Source organism: Elgaria multicarinata, chromosome 3 (genome assembly GCF_023053635.1).
Source record: "Elgaria multicarinata webbii isolate HBS135686 ecotype San Diego chromosome 3, rElgMul1.1.pri, whole genome shotgun sequence".
Lineage (NCBI taxonomy): Eukaryota > Metazoa > Chordata > Lepidosauria > Squamata > Anguidae > Elgaria > Elgaria multicarinata.
This window is the reverse complement of record NC_086173.1, coordinates 14,930,898-14,949,670: the sequence shown is the minus strand read 5'-3', so window position 1 is coordinate 14,949,670 and position 18,773 is coordinate 14,930,898. Positions and strand designations below refer to the sequence as shown.

The window sequence follows — 18,773 nt, the reverse complement described above, 5'->3', positions numbered from 1 at the left end:
GCTAGGAGGCGCGGGTGCCCCAGTGCATGGGCATGGCGCCTTCTCCAAAGTAAAGGAAAACAAACAACTAAAACTAGGATGCAAGGAGGCGCTCCTCCTCGCATGCCAACCCACCCACCCCTGGCACACTCATTCCTTTGCATGTGGATAATGTGAAGGAGTGCAAATGCGGGGGTTTGGGGGCTCGAGGCACAAAAGCACCATCGTCAAGATGTAGCCCTGATGCAGCCCACAGTGTGACCTGATGCAAGCTGCACCTGTTGGCGTTCCCTCTTCTGCACAACTATTACATGTGAAAGAGACCGGTCCTCTTTTGCATCTGACCCTTCTATGTGGAAGGTTGTAATTCAGGAAGTGGTACTCCAGGAAAGGGTAATCCTTTCCTCGAGGGAATCTACACGTCGATTCGAAGGCGCACTCCAGACGCAGGCCAGCGCCCCGAAGCTCCACGTATAGACCCTGCCTTTGAGAGGCGGGAAAAGATGCCTTTTCTATTCTCCTCAGTTCTCAACAGGGAGATTCCCAGCTGCTGTTGATCAGCTCGGGATTCTCCCGGTCGCTGCTGCTGCCGCTCCCCCCCCCTCTCTCTCTCACACACACACACACTGTTCAACCAGCCGCCGCCGCCGCCCACGCCCACCTCCTGCTGCCGGGGAAAGAGCCACCCGGGTCGGAGAGCTCGGCGGAAGAAGGCGGGGGCGCCTTCTTCCGCCGAGCTCTCCGACCAGTGTGGCTCTTTCCCTGGCAGCAGGAGGCCGGCGGGGAGGTGGGCGGCGGCGGTGGCGACAGCGGCAAGGACGCGGCCGGTTCCCCAGCTGCCTCCTCCTCCGCCTCTTCCTCCCTTTTTTCTCCTTCTACACCATCGTTTTGAGGGCGGACTGGAGGCGCACGCAGGCGCCTTCAGTACGACGTGTAGATTCCCTCCTCCTGCACTGTTTCCCACATCTAAATCCACTCTTGCCAAAGCTGCTCTTACCTCCATAGAGTAAAAACATTCTTGGCATTTGAGCAAGAGCCTGTGCACAATGAGCAAGGGGGCGGCCTCATTCCGTCCACCACCCCTCCAGTGAAACAACAGGGCTGGCCCAACTGGAGAAGCATCCCAAGCAATCCTTTAAAGCCAGGAGCATTTGCTGGGGTGCGAAGGGACCCAGGCCAGATCTACACGAAGCAGGATATAACACTTTGAAAACGTTTTGAAGACTGTATAGGGAGTGTGTCCTGGGCCTCAACAGTTGTCATTACTGTTATAAACTGTTTTAAAGCAGTAGTGTAGATCCTGCCCCAGAATACACCATCCAGGCTTTGAATGCTGCTGGACGGCAGCTTCAGTGGCAAAATGAATACTGCAGCTCGGCTGTTGTCTGGAGCTGCCCCTTTCCAGCATATAACTCCTCTGCTGAGGGAACTGCACTGGCTGCACTGGCTACCGGGCCAGGTTTAAGGTTCTTGTACTTGTGTACAAAGCCCTAAACAACTTGGGACCAGGATACCTGAGAGAGCGCCTTCTCCCCTACCAACCTGCCCGGTCACTGAGGTCATCCGAGGGCCTGCTCCTGGTGGTTCCACATAGATCCATCCTCCGATTGGAATCCACCAGGGGAAGAGCCTTCAGCGTGGTGGCGCCCCTCCTGTGGAACTCCCTGCCTCTGGAGGTCAGGCAGGCGCCAACCTTGTACTCCTTTCGGCGCCTCCTGAAAACATCTTTATTCCAAGAAGCCTTTCCTTAATATGCAGCCTTGAATCTCTGTTTTTGCTTCTTTTAAATTTTGTTTTAACTGTTATATTCTGTTTTTATTTTCATTTTATCTTGTACACCGCTCCGAAATTTTTCAATGGGGAACGGTATATAAATCTTCTAAATAAATAAACAAATAAATAAATAATAAAATGATTTGAGCTGGCCCTGGATAAAAACATGTTGAATTGCTTCAAAGAACTTGTGAGGTGGGGAGTCAAGCACATTGCTGCCATTTACCATTTACAATTCTGAGGTTGCCCTTGGCAAGTGCACTCAGAGATGCATTCCAGACTGCAACTAACCAGTACTGACTATTCCTTTCTCATCTACACTAGTCAAGTTAGAATGTTTCTTACCGTTTTTAAGTGTCTGTTTTGTAGTATTACGCCACATGATGTTCAGTTTGTGACGTTTTATTGTTGTCTTTTCTCCGGTTTTTATTTTGAACTTAACTGAAATAAGTCATTCTATTTGGTATGATGGGGCCGATTTCATCGTATTAAATGGGTTTCCTGTATCTTAATTAGCCAATCGCATTCCTGGGGGGGATGTTTATGTAATTTCCGTGCCCAAAGTTGGAGCCGTTTTTTTCTTTCAAGCCTCTTTTTTGCAGCCACTTCCAGTTTCACTTTTGGGAGGCTACTTGGTGGATTGTTTGTAGGTGGAGGATTGTCTCGGAGAGAAGAGGAAGTGGGAGGAGAAATTGGCAGACGGGGAAATAGAACAAACGGATTTATTTTCTTAGTGTGGCCAAAAGGAATGCATTCCCATGGAAAGATAAAATGTAAGTAAATGTTTTAAAAACTGCTATGTTTTAAATCGTTCAAAAACAAAAAGTTCAATGACAGTAAAAACAACGTTTCATTTACTATAGATCCCTGAAGTCAGGACTGATCACACCTGTTGAGTTGGCTCTTACCTCCACAAACACAAAGCAGGGGATGATGGAGATGCTTCTCTTAAGCTCCTGTTTCCCACCAGCCATGGCAACAGGACCTGGATCCCTCCAAAAGGAAAAAGCTTCCCTATGAAAAAGGAGATATCAAAGCAAGTTTACCAAGTGCATCCCAGGCAAGCAGGACAGTTTCCACGCAAGAATCCTTCCCCCTCCTTTTCAGATGCATCATCACAACATCAAGACTTCAAAAGCCACAACTTCATACTATTAAGCCACAATTTTAATGTTCTACTCCAAACCTTCTCATCTGGGCATCTCACACTTTCAGAACTAGGAGGAGGCTACCAAGTTGCTTGTGTTTAGCAAAGGCTACCTTAATTTGTAAAGCAGCTGCACAACATTCTGACCTGATCTAGCAGCCTAAGTTTTGAAACACTTATTTTAGTTAGTCTGCAGAGGAACCAGGGCACTTTTCTCTTCAGTTTTTGATTTAACAAGGTGAGCCCTTGGAAAGCTGACCCTAAGTGCCAAAATATTGCTTAGGAAACTTTGAAGAAAGGTAAAGCCAGGAGATCACTCTTGAAGACAGGTGTCTCCAGTAACTAATGGGAGCTGTGGCAGATCCCTAATGGGAGCGTGTTCAGAGGAGGGCAACCAGGATGATCAGGGGTCTGGAAACAAAGCCCTATGAAGAGAGACTGAAAGAACTGGGCATGTTTAGCCTGGAGAAGAGAAGTTTGAGGGGAGACATGATAGCACTCTTCAAATACTTGAAAGGTTGTCACACAGAGGAAGGCCAGGATCTCTTCTCGATCCTCCCAGAGTGCAGGACACGGAATAACGGGCTCAAGTTAAAGGAAGCCAGATTCCAGCTGGACATCAGGAAAAATTTCCCGTCTATTAGAGCAGTACGACAATGGAACCAGTTCCCTAGGGAGGTTGTGGGCTCTCCCACTCTAGAGGCCTTCAAGAGGCAGCTGGACCACCATCTGTCAGGGATGCTTTAGGGTGGATTCCTGCATTGAGCAGGGGATTGGACTCGATGGCCTTGTAGGCCTCTTCCAACTCTGCTATTCTATGATTCTATGATCTGTAAAGGTGCATGCAAAGTAATTAATCCTTCTTCAGGTACTGCTACTGTGCCACTTGCACTCCTCTGGTGTGCTTTTCTGTGTGATCCTATCGGCAGGCTTAGAGTTTGCTGCTCTGATTCCCACAATGGAAATTACCCCGCGGTCTAGAGAGAAGTTATCATGTGTTATGTTCGGCATGGTAACAGAAGGAATTCTACTGCTGCCATCACACCCAGTAGCATCTAGGCATTCCCCATGCAGCTTCCTCCAAACTGGTGCCCTCCAGATCAGTCGGTCTGCAACTCCTATGCTGGCTGAGAATGTTGCAGCTGGCGGGCATCAGGTTTGGGAAATCTGAGAGGGTCAGAATGGTGGTGGGGTGGGTGGGTTTAAAGAAGGAGGAGGACGAGGAGGAGGAGACCATCTTCTGAATATGTCCCAAATTGTGGAGCTACTGAATGTGGTTCCAAGGCACGTGCCTCCTGCCTTGGAGGAGATTAGAGTTTGCACTTCCTTTGCTACTTTTTTTTTTTTTACTTTTCTTCCTGCCCCATTAAACAGATGTTTCCACATACTCTGTAGTGGAGGTTGTGAACAGCCTTTTGTTGAACCAGAGCTATATAAAACAAATATAAAATAAAATAATAGTATCGTAAATTTCCATCAACAAAAATGATCGCAGGGTAGTTTATAATCAAAAGGATGACAACAAGAACACAGCATTATAGCTAAAATAGCGGAATGAGGACTACCCACCTTCTTTAAAAACCCATCTCTCTGCTTTCATTACTCACACTCCCAAAATTATATTCTACATTTCCCTCCTTGATGGGCTTTCAGAAGCAGGCTAAAACTTTTTTGTTCCAGCAGGCCTTTGGAGAATAATCTGGCCCTCCATCTATGTTAATGTCTTATAATTTTGTTGTGTATTTTAACGTTTATGGTTTTGTTTCCCCACCACCACCAATGTATGTTTTAAACTTTGTAAGGCCACCTTGAGGCCCAGCATTGGGCAAAAGGCAGGTTACAAATAAATATAATAATAATAATAATAATAATAATAATAATAATAATAATAATAATATATTTTTAACTTACCTGTGGACATCGTCCTTCGTGGAAACACTATTAAACACAATGGGATTTAATTCCAAGAAAATAGGTATAGGGTTGCACTGTAAGCCTTGACATATAAAATGAAAACACAGAAAAGTGTTGCTGTTTGCATGATACAGCTGGCCAACCTCTGATTTTGTGATGTCAAGGAAGGGGCCAAATTATCCCACGAGAAGGGATTCTTAGGCCTTCTCTGAAGGTGTCCAGCATTTTATTCCACCTGGTGAGAGGGTGTACTAATAGTTGAATGAAATGAATGCGTTCATTAGATTAATGCAAGAGGTTTGCTCAACGATTTGGCATGGCATTCGAAAAGGCTCAGAAGAGATCCCCCCCTCCGTACACCAGTCTGCCTCTTTTCTGTTCCCATTTGTCAACATCATGTACATCTGTACAGAAAGCTGCAAAACAATTTTACCTCATAAAATTGTAAAATGAGCTTCTTTCTAGTTCCCTCACAGCTGCTACACTACATATGAAAATGTATAAATAGTATCTGCAAAAGGCTGCCTAAGGTTTATGAAAGAAATACTGTCCCCCAGTATATTGTGTGTGGGGTGGGTGTGTATGAGGTGGGGAGACCCACACACTATGTAGTGATTGACCAAGCCAATTGTAGATAGACTGGTGTGGGGATATTCACCCCCCCCCAACACACACACACCCATCAATGTCATTTCCCAATTTCCAGACAACTTTATTACAGCTGCTGTCCTTTGCAAACTTATCTGGGAGTGAGTCCATCAAAACCAGTGGTCTTTACAACTCAGTAAACATGCAGAAAATCACGCTGCACATTTACTTCACAGCTTGATTTGTTTTAAAACAATGTATTTTGATGCAAGTTTCTTGTCTTGCTGAGATGTCATAGAACAACTGACCAAATCAGGCCAGAAAATTAATTACAAACCATACATTCCTTGAACTCATATTCAAAGAGCTAAGGGCAAGCCAGGAGTAGAATTCATTTCTAAATGAATTTCTAGAGGCCTGTTTATGTACATATACAATGTACAAATATTAACTTGCAATTCTGATTTTAGTCACTGTGTTTTCATATAAAATCAGAGTTTGTGCTGGCTTCTGCACTTTAGGACTCATTTTCCCGCCAGGCGATGTGTGTCTCCTTCCCTCCCTGCCTCTGTGGGACCCAGTCCTGCTCCTCTGCTGCTCCTCTTTTATTCTCCCTTCGACGTTCCTCCCTGGCTAAAGAAATCGAAAATCCAAATGCCCTGTTCAGAATACAGGAGGCAAACTCAACTTTCTATGGTGTAACTACACATTAATTGATTTGTACAATTTATTCTGAGCAGAGAGCCAGATTTGGGTTTGTTTTGTTTTAATGGTGCAAGATTTGGATGGGGTGGTAAGCAACCGAGAAATATCCCTGTTCTAATCCCTGTTCCAAATAGGGGGAGTTGTGTCATAGTGCACACACAACACAACACAACACAACACACCCACCCCTCAAGAGTTCTATTACATATCCAGCTAACCCCAACTGTCAGTCACCATCAACATGCACAGGGTTCGACTTTCTTTCTCCAGCTCTCTCTCTCTCAAGATTGTAGAGGATGTGTGGCCTGGCCTTTCTTCCCGTCCTCCACCCTCCAACCACTTAATATGAACATCACCACCTCGTCCAGCACAAACTGGAGCTGACCACACACACCCCACTCACTCACACACACGCATACCCCAAAGCTCTGTCGCTCCCAGCAGATGCCAGTTTGAAGCCACCTGCTCAAGTTTCCTAGCCCTGCAGCCAGTGCCGTGCAAATCCAGCTGCAAGATGTTCCTTGGCGCTGCCTGCCATCCGCCCCCTTAACCAGAGCCATTCAACAGCCCAATGTGCCAAGCCTAAGGCAAGGGGTCCACTCTGCCTTCTCTGACCAATGGAACCAGTGACCATTTTGCTGCAAAGAGCAAACCAGCAGCAAATGTGAGCAATGTGTGCATGTTTATATACACACACATAGACATATGCCCACTACCCTAAGAGCGTAACTTAGCAACAAAGCCCTTTAAAACAGACATGCACATAACACACTCACACACAGCACAGCAATTGTCAAAGCTCTAACAATGCCTGTATGAGTAACAGAAAGAGGCAACTGATGAGCTGAAACAGAGAACCCATTTGAGATGTCAGGATACCAGCCCACCCATCCCTGGGTAACATCTTCGCCCCCACAGCCCAGCCGCTGCAACTCTCACCTTCTGTACGTGTGTGTGTGTGTTTTAGGCAGCAGCCATGGCTTCCTCGGCCCACATCAGCTCTCTTCTCCTCCTCTTCCTCCTCCTCCTCCTCTTCTGTTTAAGCAATTTTAACGGTCCGCAGGACGGTAAGGGGAATCCATGCTGATCGTGCCAATATCCCAATTAGAAGCTGGACTGCTGGATTAAACGTTGCTTTGCGTTAGCAGCTGGAGCTCTTCCAGGGAAAGGGAGAGAGGAAAGAGAGAGGGAGCGACACACACACACACACACACACAGACAAAGGGAGGGGAGACTGAGAGAGGAAAGAGAATTCTTCAAGAGGGAACATTAATTGAGATGCTGCCTGTGTCCCCCTCTGGGTCAGAAGGGTGAGAGATACACAATGGAGAAGGCTCAGCTGAAATCCAGAAAGCAAAGATCCACCTCTGCTCACAAGTGTGTCGGCCTTGTTGCTCTGTATTTAAATAGCAGCTCCCAGTAGCTATACATATACATGGCCTCCTACCTACCCCGCTAGCAGCCAAGTCCTACTCTTGTACTTCTGTTTTACAGACAGGAAGGCTAATAACCAAGCAAGCTGCAGAGCACGTATTGAGTGAGTGCAGAATTTACACATTTCAAGCTAGCGTGTATTTCAAATTTAATAGAAAACATGGAGATTTAATCAATAGATAATGAAAATAGGAAACAGAATCTAACCATAAGGGTTAAGTTCAGAAGATTATTCAGATTGGGGTGTTGGGTTTGCAAGGAGGTGTGTGTTTGTTGCTTGGCTTTTCTGTTAGCAACAATTCAAGCCTCCAGGTGGAACAAGTTACAGGAGCTAAACCTGGCACAAAATAGCCTCATGATTCTAGTCCTTCAGGTTAAAATCTAAGACCTGGCAAGCGAATGTGTAGGCATGATTTGGGTTGCGTTTTCTGCCTCTAGGGCTGTTTCTCCAGAGAACAACTTTTATCCTAGACGGACTGTAATGCATGAGAAGCTATGCAAGAACTTACTGAGGCTGGATTTTATATCCTCCTCCTCTAATTAATTTCTAGGGCTGTGCTTCACTCCGATTCGGATCGCGAATCCGGAGCGGAGCGACCTGAGCCGCCTCTGCCAAAGGCAGATCCGAATCAGGTTGGGGGAGCTGTGGATTGAGGTGAAGCGGTTCGCCTCCATCTGGAGCTCCGAACGCAGGTAAGGGGGGAGAGGGGTTCACCTGGAGCAGCAATGCATGCAGCGATGGCAGCAGAGCCAGGTAAGGGGGCGGGGGGCTTATTCGGCCCTCATTTTGCCCCCCCTTCCCCAATTACCTGCCTCTGTCGTCCACCATGGAAGCAAGTAAGTAGAGAAGGGGGGAATCTTGATCCGCCCCCAGAGGGTTGGATCGACCCAAAGCGGATCGGCCCGATCCGAAAGTTCTAGATCGGGCCACGAAGTGGTTCGGGGTGGGTGGGTCCGTGCACAGCCCTATTAATTTCAAATATTGATATAAAAATGGTTGACAATATCGTAGGGCATTATTATTGTAGAGCAAAAAAGGGTATTCGGTAATATAGCACAATATGTATTATTTGTTAAAAGAACACAAAGGCTTGTAGTATATTTAGGATGGTCTGAGCAATTTTAGACTGCCACTATGCTGGCTCAATGGCTGTCAAATCTTTTATGTGCTCAGCCCAAGAGAGGAGGGGAACACAAATGGCTGAGGGAAAGTCCTCCAGCAGCCCTGCCTCCCAATGCCATTGGAATCAGGGGCTGTGGTGGAGACGGCACCCACATGCGAACAGAGGGAGCCAATTCCCAGTGGTGTAATGGAGCCACGGTTCACAGGGACGCAGTGCCAGGGTGTGTGTTTTCTAGCAGGGACATTGTTGCAATCTGCTCCCCACCCCAATGCCCATGCTGTGAGGAGTTTGCAAGACTCCTGGAGGATAAAATCGCTCACCTTCATGCTGACTCGAACGCCACTATTGATTTTGAGGTGTCTTTTGAGGTGTCCGGTGCATCGCCTTATCCTGCTTTGTGGGATCAATTTCAGTTTTTGGAGCCTGGGGATGTGGACAAGACGCTTGCATCTGTTCAACCCACCATATATTCTCTTGACCCTTGCCCATCATGGCTTCTTCGAGTTAGCTTTGGGGGGGCTGACCGGATGGATCAGGGGAGTAGTGAATGCATCTCTGCAGGACGGTAAGCTTCATCACACTTACCCATTTGTGGTGGTTTCCCCTTGAATTATCCCATAGTGTATGAAAGCTGTTGTTGTTGTTGTTGTTGTTGTTGTTAGCTCCATCACACAAGCCTCCACCCTGCTGCGCCCCACCCCCACCCCCGAGACAGCTCTCTCCCCTTTCTCCAGTTTTTCCTTTGGCATGGCATTAAAACTTAAGTATTTTAATGGAAGAGCCAGACAGGGTGCAGCGGGGTGGGGGGCTGCTTCCCCCTCCCACTTCGGGTCTCCGCTATGGGAGGGGGTCGCTTCGCTCGCCTGGGAGAGGGGGAGATGTCAGCCGCGCAGGGTCTCAGCCCAGGTAGGAGCCTAAAGGCCGCTGCTGCCACCAGCCAGGTAACTGGGCAGGCTGAAAGCACCTGGGCTTGCCCCCCCCCCCCAGTGAAGTCTGATTCCCTGGGAAGGAGCAAGGAAGGGAGCAGCGGATGCTTTCCTGGTTCCTTCCCAGGGGGGCTGCCTTTCCGATCGTGGCAGTGGCGGCGGCCGGGAGCCATGTCCCCGCTGGCCCCCGGCACACTCCTCCACCTTCCTCTCCCTCCCAGCCCTGAAGAAGCCGAGCTTACTTGGGAGTAACTCCACTCCTGGGGTCTACGCACGCTTCATGGGGAGTAAGTGCCCTTGAAATCAGCAAACTCCCACCAGAGAGAATCAGCTGTGTAAGTTCCCTGGCTTTTAGCACAGAGAGCCCCCAGAAGAACCAGACGTTCCCAGAAGAGCCAGACTATTCATGCACTGATAACCTTATGATTAGACTATGGTAACGTGCACTATGTGTGGCTACCCATGTGTGTAGTTAAGAAGCTGCAGCTAGTGCAGGACACAGCAGCGAGGGTGCTCACAGGGACACCTAGCTCTGCTCATATAAAACCTGTGTTAAAAGAACTGCTCTGGCTGCCTGTTAGCTACCAAGCCACATACAAGGTGATGTTGTTATCCTACAAAGCCCTAAACAGCTTGGGACCAGCACACCTAGCAGACTGCCTTCCCTTATATACACCTGGATGACAGTTACAATCTTCAGAGAAGGTCCTGCTGGCCATTCCAAAATGAAGAGAATGCCGCCATGAAGAACCTTGGTGGTGGGCCTTCTCTGTGGCAGCGCCCACCCTCTGGAGCAGTGGTTCTCAACCTGGGGCGCTCCAGATGTGTTGGACTACAACTCCCAGAATGCCCCAGCCAGCTCTGCTGGCTGGGGCATTCTGGGAGATGCAGTCCAACACATCTGGAGCGCCCCAGGTTGAGAACCACTGCTCTGGAGGAACCTCCCTCGAGCAGTTTGGGAGGCACAAAAGGTAACATCTTTTAAATGCCTCCTGAAAACATATCTTTTCACACAGGCTTTCCCTGGATTTTAATGTTGCTGGTTTTATATTGCCTTTTTAAACTTTTAATGTTTTCAATTTATCTATACTTGTATTTTATGGTTTTAACTGCACTGCACAGAAAGCCTCGGCTGATGGGCAGTTTAAAAATGAGCAAGGGGGTTGGACTTGATGGCCTTATAGTCCCCTTCCCAACTCTACTATTCCATGATTCTATAAATAAATAAATGTTGCCCCTGACCTTCACTACCGTCTTCATAGCAGAAGGAAAATGAATTTTCCTAGCAACGATATATTGTTCCTTGCATGTTGTTTGGGGGTAGCTTGGCCTTGAATAGGCAACTCAGGCCCATTAGTTTAATAAAAACCTCCTTCTGATGGAGATGAAAACCACTGGAACTGGTTTGCTGCTTGGATTTTGGGAATCTCTTTGGGGCATGGCTCTGGGGACTGTCATCATGTGCACCTGCACTTCAGCATTTACCACTACATCACTGCTCATAGAATCATAGAATAGCAGAGTTGGAAGGGGCCTACAAGGCCATCGAGTCCAACCCCCTGCTCAATGCAGGAATCCACCCTAAAGCATCCCTGACAAATGGTTGTCCAGCTGCCTCTTGAAGGCCTCTAGTGTGGGAGAGGCCACAACCTCCCTAGGTAACTGATTCCACTGTCGTACTGCTCTAACAGTCAGGAATTTTTTCCTGATGTCCAGCTGGAATCTGGCTTCCTTTAACTTGAGCCCATTATTCTGTGTCCTGCACTCTGGGAGGATCGAGAAGACATCCTGGCCCTCCTCTGTGTGACAACCTTTTCAGTATTTGAAGAGTGCTATCATGTCTCTCCTCCATCTTCTCTTCTCCAGGCTAAACATGCCCAGTTCTTTCAGTCTCTCTTCATAGGGCTTTGTTTCCAGACCCCTCATGATGACAGACACTCCCCCGGGACACCTCCCTGCATCACAACACCCCCAGTAGCCCCAGTTCATGAGCTCCTGTGCTACAGGCAGCCATGTGAGTCTCTGAGCAGCCCTCCAGTCAGAGGCTGGATTCCCCTTATGCCACTCACTGCTCACAAAACCCGGGGTCTCTGTTTTAGCAAAACACACAAAGGGAAGGGAAGACAGGTCAGAAAACACAGCACTCACCTAGCTCTCTTGAGAGGGCGTTTGCAGAGAGGACACACAGCCTTACTCAGCAACAGGGTTAAGACCCACTGAGGGAGAAAAAGACTTCTTTTTGTGTGTGCCAAACATCAACAAGAGGAGCCACAACCATGCATTAACCTCAGCCACCTCTATTGCCTCACCAAACATGGTAAGCATGTAGAAGGACAAGTCCTGCCAATAATAATAATAATAATAATAAATCAACATGGCTTACACAAAAGTAAGTCCTGTTTCACTAATCATTCAGAATCCTTTGAGAACATCAATAAACATGTGTACAGGGGTGATCTGGTAGATATTGTCTATCTAGACTTTCAAAGTCCCTCACCAAAGGTTCCTGAGCAAATATAGCTGTCATGGAATAAAAGGAGAGGCCCGCTTATGGATCACTAACTGGTTAAAGAACTGAAAGCAGAGAGTGGGAAGAAGTAGCAAATTCTCCCAAAGATGTAAAGAGTCGGGTCTCATGGAGAAACATTTTTGGATCAATGCTTTCCAACTTGTTCATAAATGAACTGGAATTAAGAGTGAGCAGTGAAGTGGTCAAGTTTGCCAATGACACCATTTTTTTTAGGATGGTTAAAACAAAAATGGAATTGTTGAAGAGCTCAAAAAGGATCTTTCCAAATTGGGAAAATGGGCATCAAAATGCAAGTGCTGTTCATTGTAAACAAGTGTGAACTGATGCAGGTTGGGGCAAAAAATCCGAACTTCAAGTATAAACTGACAGGATCTGAATGGTGATTCATCAAGAAAGAGATCTCGGAGTTGTGGTGGACAAACTTGATGGAAATATTAACCCAATTTGGAGCTCCTGTGAAAAAGGCAACTTCTACATTAGGGATAATTAGGAAACAAATTAAAAAAAACCTGCCAAGATCATACGGCCGTTATACAAATCCATGGTGCAGCCACACTTGGAATACTGTGTACAGTTCTGGTCACCACACCTAAAAAGAAACTTTGCAGAGTTAGAAAATGTGCAGAAAAGGGCAACTGAAACATTAGGGACTATTTAGCTTAGAGAAATGGCAAGTAAGTGGAGACATGATAGAAGTGCACAAAACTATGCACAGCATAGAGAAACTGGATAGAAAGACTTCACACACACACACACACACACACACACACACACACACACACACACTTCTCATAATACCAGAACCTGGGGTCGTCCCATGAGGCTAATTTGTGGGTGATTCAGGACAGATAAAATGAAGTCCTTCTTCATACAGCACATATGGAATTGATGACCACAAGATGTAGTGATGGGATGGTTTCGGATGGTTTTAAAAGGGGGTTAAGACAGGTTCATGGAGGCTATCAATGGCTACTAGACCTGAGGGTGATATGGTAGCTCCAGAATCAGAATTAGTATGCCTATGTTGCTGGGGAACAAGGGAGCTGTTGCATTCATGGAAACCCACTTATGGGTTTCCAACAGGCAGGCAGTTGGGCCCCTATGTGAACAGAGTGCTGGACTAGGTGGACCCTTGGTCTGATCCAGCATCAGGGTTCTTCTTATGTTCATACGTTCTTATGAAATCCAAAGTATCTGAAGGGCAAAAGGGTGAGAAAAACTGTTGTGCAGCAATCACAGTAATAATTACAGAATATGGGAGATGGTACTAAATGCACTATTTCCACAGCAGAAACAGTCTTGAGGAGAGATGGACAGGTTATTAGTAACATGTTTAGAGGAAAAAATGCACATTAATCATGCTATAATAAATAGATCAAGTGGAAAACCTCTAAACTTCATCTAATCAAGACATGAACGTTTGCCAAGATCTTTCTGTAATTTCCAGCCTGTTTTGAATCCACCCGGCTTATGTTACAAATAACTGGGTGAATTCTTCATAGGGTAGGTTAGGGTGTGGTGTCAAAAGAGATATTCAGAATCAGAATAGACTTTATGACTGCTACGTTCAGAAACATAATCATGGGGAGGGGAGGATGGAAGTGTGAAAAAAATGACCAAAGAGAAGAAGAATCAAACCAGGCTTTAAGTAGAGCAGAAAATCCCTCTTTGAAGCAGAAATAATGACTTAAAGGTTAAGAGCCATATTCCAAGGATATTTGGGTGAGTGGGAGGTAGATTCCGACCCAGAGCTCATCAAGGGTTAGGAGTGTGGATTATCCTATGATGGGGGAAATCAGTCAATTGGGTTTCATTAGGATATTATGGGGTACTCAAAAGGCTGGAAGAATATTAGGGGTATTGCAGAGTCCGCTCCAGTGAACAGCTCCAAGCATCAGAAGCAAAGCATAGCTAATTGACTGTAGCTGAGGACAGGATAAGCTGATGCCAGCACTAAGTCCAAGGGGAAACCAAATACCCCATTGAAGAGAACACTGACAGGGACTGTGAAGTGAGAGGAGAGTGCTGTCATGGCCCTTCACCCTCAGTCTCCCCTTCTCCAGGCTCAACACACCCAGTTCCTTCAATCTGTCCTCACAGGGTTGTTTTTCAAACCTCCAGCCATCATTGCTGCCCTCCTCAAAACACATTCCAATTTATCTATCTCAGCCTTTCCTAACTTGGCACTCTCCAGATGTGTTGTGCTGCCAGTGGTCATGCTGGCTGGGAATGATGGGAGTTGCAGTACAAGACACCAGGTTGGGGAAGGCTGGTCTAAACACTTCTTGTGCGATCATAGAATCATAGAATAGCAGAGTTGGAAGGGGCCTACAAGACCATCGAGTCCAACCCCCTGCTCAATGCAGGAATCCAGCCTAAAGCATCCCTGACAGATGGTTGTCCAGCTGCCTCTTGAAGGCCTCTAGTGTGGGAGAGCCCACAACCTGCCTAGGTAACTGATTCCATTGTCGTACTGCTCTAACAGTCAGGAAGTTTTTCCTGATCATAGAATCATAGAATAGCAGAGTTGGAAGGGGCCTACAAGGCCATCGAGTCCAACCCTCTGCTCAATGCAGGAATCCACCCTAAAGCATCCCTGACAGATGGTTGTCCAGCTGCCTCTTGAATGCCTCTAGTGTGGGAGAGCCCACAACCTCCCTAGGTAACTGATTCCATTGTTGTACTGCTCTAACAGTCAGGAAGTTTTTCCTGATCATAGAATCATAGAATAGCAGAGTTGGAAGGGGCCTACAAGGCCATCGAGTCCAACCCCCTGCTCAGTGCAGGAATCCACCCTAAAGCATCCCTGACAGATGGTTGTCCAGCTGCCTCTTGAAGGCCTCTAGTGTGGGAGAGCCCACAACCTCCCTAGGGAACTGATTCCATTGTCGTACTGCTCTAACAGGAAGTTTTTCCTGGTGTCCAGCTGGAATCTGGCTTCCTTTAACTTGAGCCTGTGCTCTGGGAGGATCGAGAAGAGATCCTGGCCCTCCTCTGTGTGACAACCTTTTAAGTATTTGAAGAGTGCTTATGCATGTTTTGACAGAAACAGGCCTTCAGCTCCCAGCATGGCTGGCCGGGTACTGCTAGGAGTTGCAGGCCTTCTTTCTGTCAGAACATGCATACGATTGCACCTCTGATGTTCTTCATCTAATCTCAGAAACAACTTGCTCACCAGTTGGTATAAAGTTATCCATCATTGGCTACAATTTCCAGAATAGACAAAGCAAAGGGAAAAGATAATAACCATCAAAACTGGAGCATAGTCCACACATTTAAAGCCACCCAGTTACAAATTTGAGGTACTTCTTGTACCATTTTAAAAAATAAATTATGAAATTATGTCTCATTAGAGCAGAGGTGGGGAACATTTCTTAGTCAAGGGCCAGATTGCCTCCTGGGAAGTCCCAGGGAGGCAAATAACAGCAATGGTCATGGCCAGAGCCCAAAGTGAGCATGTCTCTATCAAACACACTCCATGCATACAGACAGACTGACAGACACCTTTCCCAGTACCCTTCCTCAATTTGTGCATGAGTTTAACCTCCCCACCCAGCACACCACAATAGGGATAAAGATCAGGACCTTTCAACTCTTTAGTTGATCCCACTGCTCAGCTGAGGAGCGGAGGGCCCCTAATTTCCATCACGCCTCAATGGGGCTATGTCTCATGGCCATTGGCCAGGTGTGTGGCCTTCCAGAGCACCATGGGCCAGTATGAAGACCACGCAGGCTCCATTAGGCCCACTCCATTAGAGTTTCCCCATCCCTGCATTAAAATAAGACTTATTCATAGTATCCCTGAAAATATACTTAACTATATATTTTTTTTTCCTAAAGTGGAAATACATAGTTGTACATCAGCATTAATATTCCAGTAATTGTCAAGTAAGAGCAAAAAGAAAAAAAGAGAATGGATTATCCTGGAATGATAGGAATTATGAAGGAGTAGAAGGTATAATTTCTATTTTTTAAGATGGTCATATCGCTGAACTTCCAGCAGTTATCTATTAGACCATTCCCCAATAACATTTTTAGTGAGCGAAGCAGGATCAATATCCCTTTTAAATTCTGCCATTTTGGATTTAACCCTGAACTACAGTGGAATCCACCCACCCACCCACCCCAAAACCCAGTCTAAGTCAATATTTCTACATTTATTTTTTTACACTCACTAACTTACATCTGAACCACTGTATCCTGTTTAATAAATCAAGAAAATGAAAATACAATTATCCAGCTTCCTTTCTACGTCACCAATAATTTGAATGGAATATCTCACATATACCCAATACCATCCTTCCATAACCTTTTTTGTACTACAACACCCATAATCCTTGACCATTGGTCATGTTGGCTGGGGCTGATGGGAGTTTTTGTCCAAAACATCTGGAGGGCACCAGATTGCTTTAGTGTTGCTGTAAAGAATCGTCTGAAAAGAATTTCAGCTCCCTCCGTCGTTTTAGAATCTCTTCACCTTCTACAACCAATTTCTTTCCAATGTAACTAGTATTTATAATTGCTTATTTGATACTACTACAGAATCTCTAGGTGTGCTCAATTTCTTAATCACCACTGCATTAATTCAACTATCAGTTCTTGTGAAGTGCTAAACAATTAACTGCTTCTCCAAATCCGGTCGTGCTCTACCACACTGCCCCATTTTTAATTTAGAGCGTCTCATTCCATGCTGCACCTGCTCAAGTCCCTGGGTGCTTAAATGCTTTTCTGCTGTAAGAAAAATGGTGGAAGAAGTGGGAAGAAAATGCAGGACGGCTCTGAGTAGAAGACATAGAGCATCATCAGATGAGCATTTGATCGCCGGCTCGCAACTGCCCACTTATGGATGCTTGCACGTCCTTTAGATGATGTTGTCTGCCTCCCATGCACCTCCCGCTCCTTCTGCTCGTTTTTCCATTGCAAAATAGACCCCTTTTAATCCGTCTTTTTAAAAAAAAAACCAAAAAAAAACCCTAAAATGGAATTTGCTGCCATTTTCTGCTGTGTGCAGGAAAGTGACACAATAAAAATTAGGGATGTGCTCTGCTTCTAATCGGACCGGAGAAGCAGGAGTGGAGCGGGGGGCTTCGCCTGCCCTTAAGGCGGAGGCGAAGAGGATTGGGGGGCCGGCGGAGCGTGGCGGAGAGGATCGAGGTGAAGGCGGATCCTTCGCCTCGATCCGGAGCTCCACCGGAAAGGTAAGTGGGGTTTATCGGGCCCTGCCGCTGTCGCTGTCGCCCATGCGGCGACAGCGGCAGGGCCCGGTAACCCCCCCCGCCCTCCTCTCCCTTACCTGCCTCCGTCTGCGGTCCGTCAGCGTCTTCAATTGAGCCCGCGGTTCCACCAGGAAGTCTGGGCCGCTTGCCCAGACTTCCTGGTGGAACCGCGGGCTCAATTGAAGACGGCGACGGACCGCGGACGGAAGCAGGTAAGGTCCCCCTCTCCCTTGGTCCCTTACCGGGCTCTGCCGCCGTCACCGCATGGGCGGTGATGGCGGCAGGGCCCGGTAACCCCCCCTATGGGGGGGAACGGAGCTCCGATCCGGATCCGGAGCTCCGAGCGGAGCGGAGTGGGCATAGGCGGAGTGGGGGCGGGGCGGAGCGGCCCGATCCAAAAATGGTGGATCTGAAAGTGAAGCGGAGTGGGGGGTCCGTGCACACCCCTAATAAAAATGCCCCCTAAATAAGGGTACAATAACACGAATCTATGCAATATTAATGAAGCAGGAGATAAGGGGGAATGCAACAGTTAAACATTTATGGGAAAGAGACACTAAAGAAGAAATAGAGGAAGGAGAATGGGAGAAATTTTTTGACAGATTCCCCTTTCAAACAATATCTACAAAAATAAGAGAAGGTACACTAAAATTAGTACAGAAATGGTATTGGACACCAGTAAAATAATAACATATCACCTTTGTGCTAGAGGGGATGTCAAACTAATGGGACACAAATCCATATGTGGTGGGAATGTAGGAAGGTCAAAAAGTTCTGGGACAAGGTTTTTCAGGAAATAATAATAATAATTACTGAACAAGAGGTTTGTGAAACACCAGAACTAGCCTTATTGAATATGTATGTTAAATGAAATAGAGAGCTAAAAGAAAAAAATATTAATAGGGTTTATGCTAACAGCCGCGAGGCAAGTAATAGCAGGAAACTGGAAGACAGCTCGGATGCTGACAATATCGCTGTGGAAAAAGAAAATCTGGGACATACAGGGCCGGTGCTGCCATAGAGGCCACTCAGGCGGCCACCTAGAGCGCTAAGCTGAGAGGAGCACCGGGCACAGCGCAGCACTCATGCGTGTTGGCTGTGAGCTGGCCCGGCCCGAAGATTCAGCTGGGCCTGGGCGGGAGAGATGGTGCCCCGTGCCCGCCCAGCCGAAGCGAAGCCAGGGGCGCTGGGGTGGGGCGGCTCCACGTTCGGACTTCCGGAACGCACCCAGAAAACAGAGAGAGAGAGAGAATGTATGGGTGAATGGGGTGCATGGTGTCTTTGAGAGAATGCATGTGTTCATGCGTGTGTTTGTTTGGAGTGAGTGATGCTGAGTGTGTGTGTGTGTGTGCGTGTGTGTGAGTTGGGGGGGATGATTTGGAGGTGATATTCCTATTAAATAATGCATTTTAGACCCATAGACGTTCCTTTCCAATT

At 46.9% G+C, this 18,773-nt stretch overlaps 1 protein-coding gene across 1 annotated transcript in view; it reads right to left on the bottom strand.

Annotated features, from left to right (window-relative positions):
- Window positions 1-7,130, bottom strand: part of PLPPR2 (phospholipid phosphatase related 2) — a 37,695-nt gene extending 30,565 nt beyond the window's left edge. Inside the window, exons 1-2 of the mRNA XM_063123067.1 lie at window positions 7,046-7,130; window positions 2,661-2,766 (exon numbers count right to left, since the gene is read on the bottom strand). Of these exons, the coding sequence (XP_062979137.1) occupies window positions 2,661-2,726 (66 nt within the window). The 5' untranslated portion in view covers window positions 2,727-2,766; window positions 7,046-7,130. The remainder of the gene's footprint in view (window positions 1-2,660; window positions 2,767-7,045) is intronic.
- Between the last annotated feature and the right edge of the window lie 11,643 nt (window positions 7,131-18,773).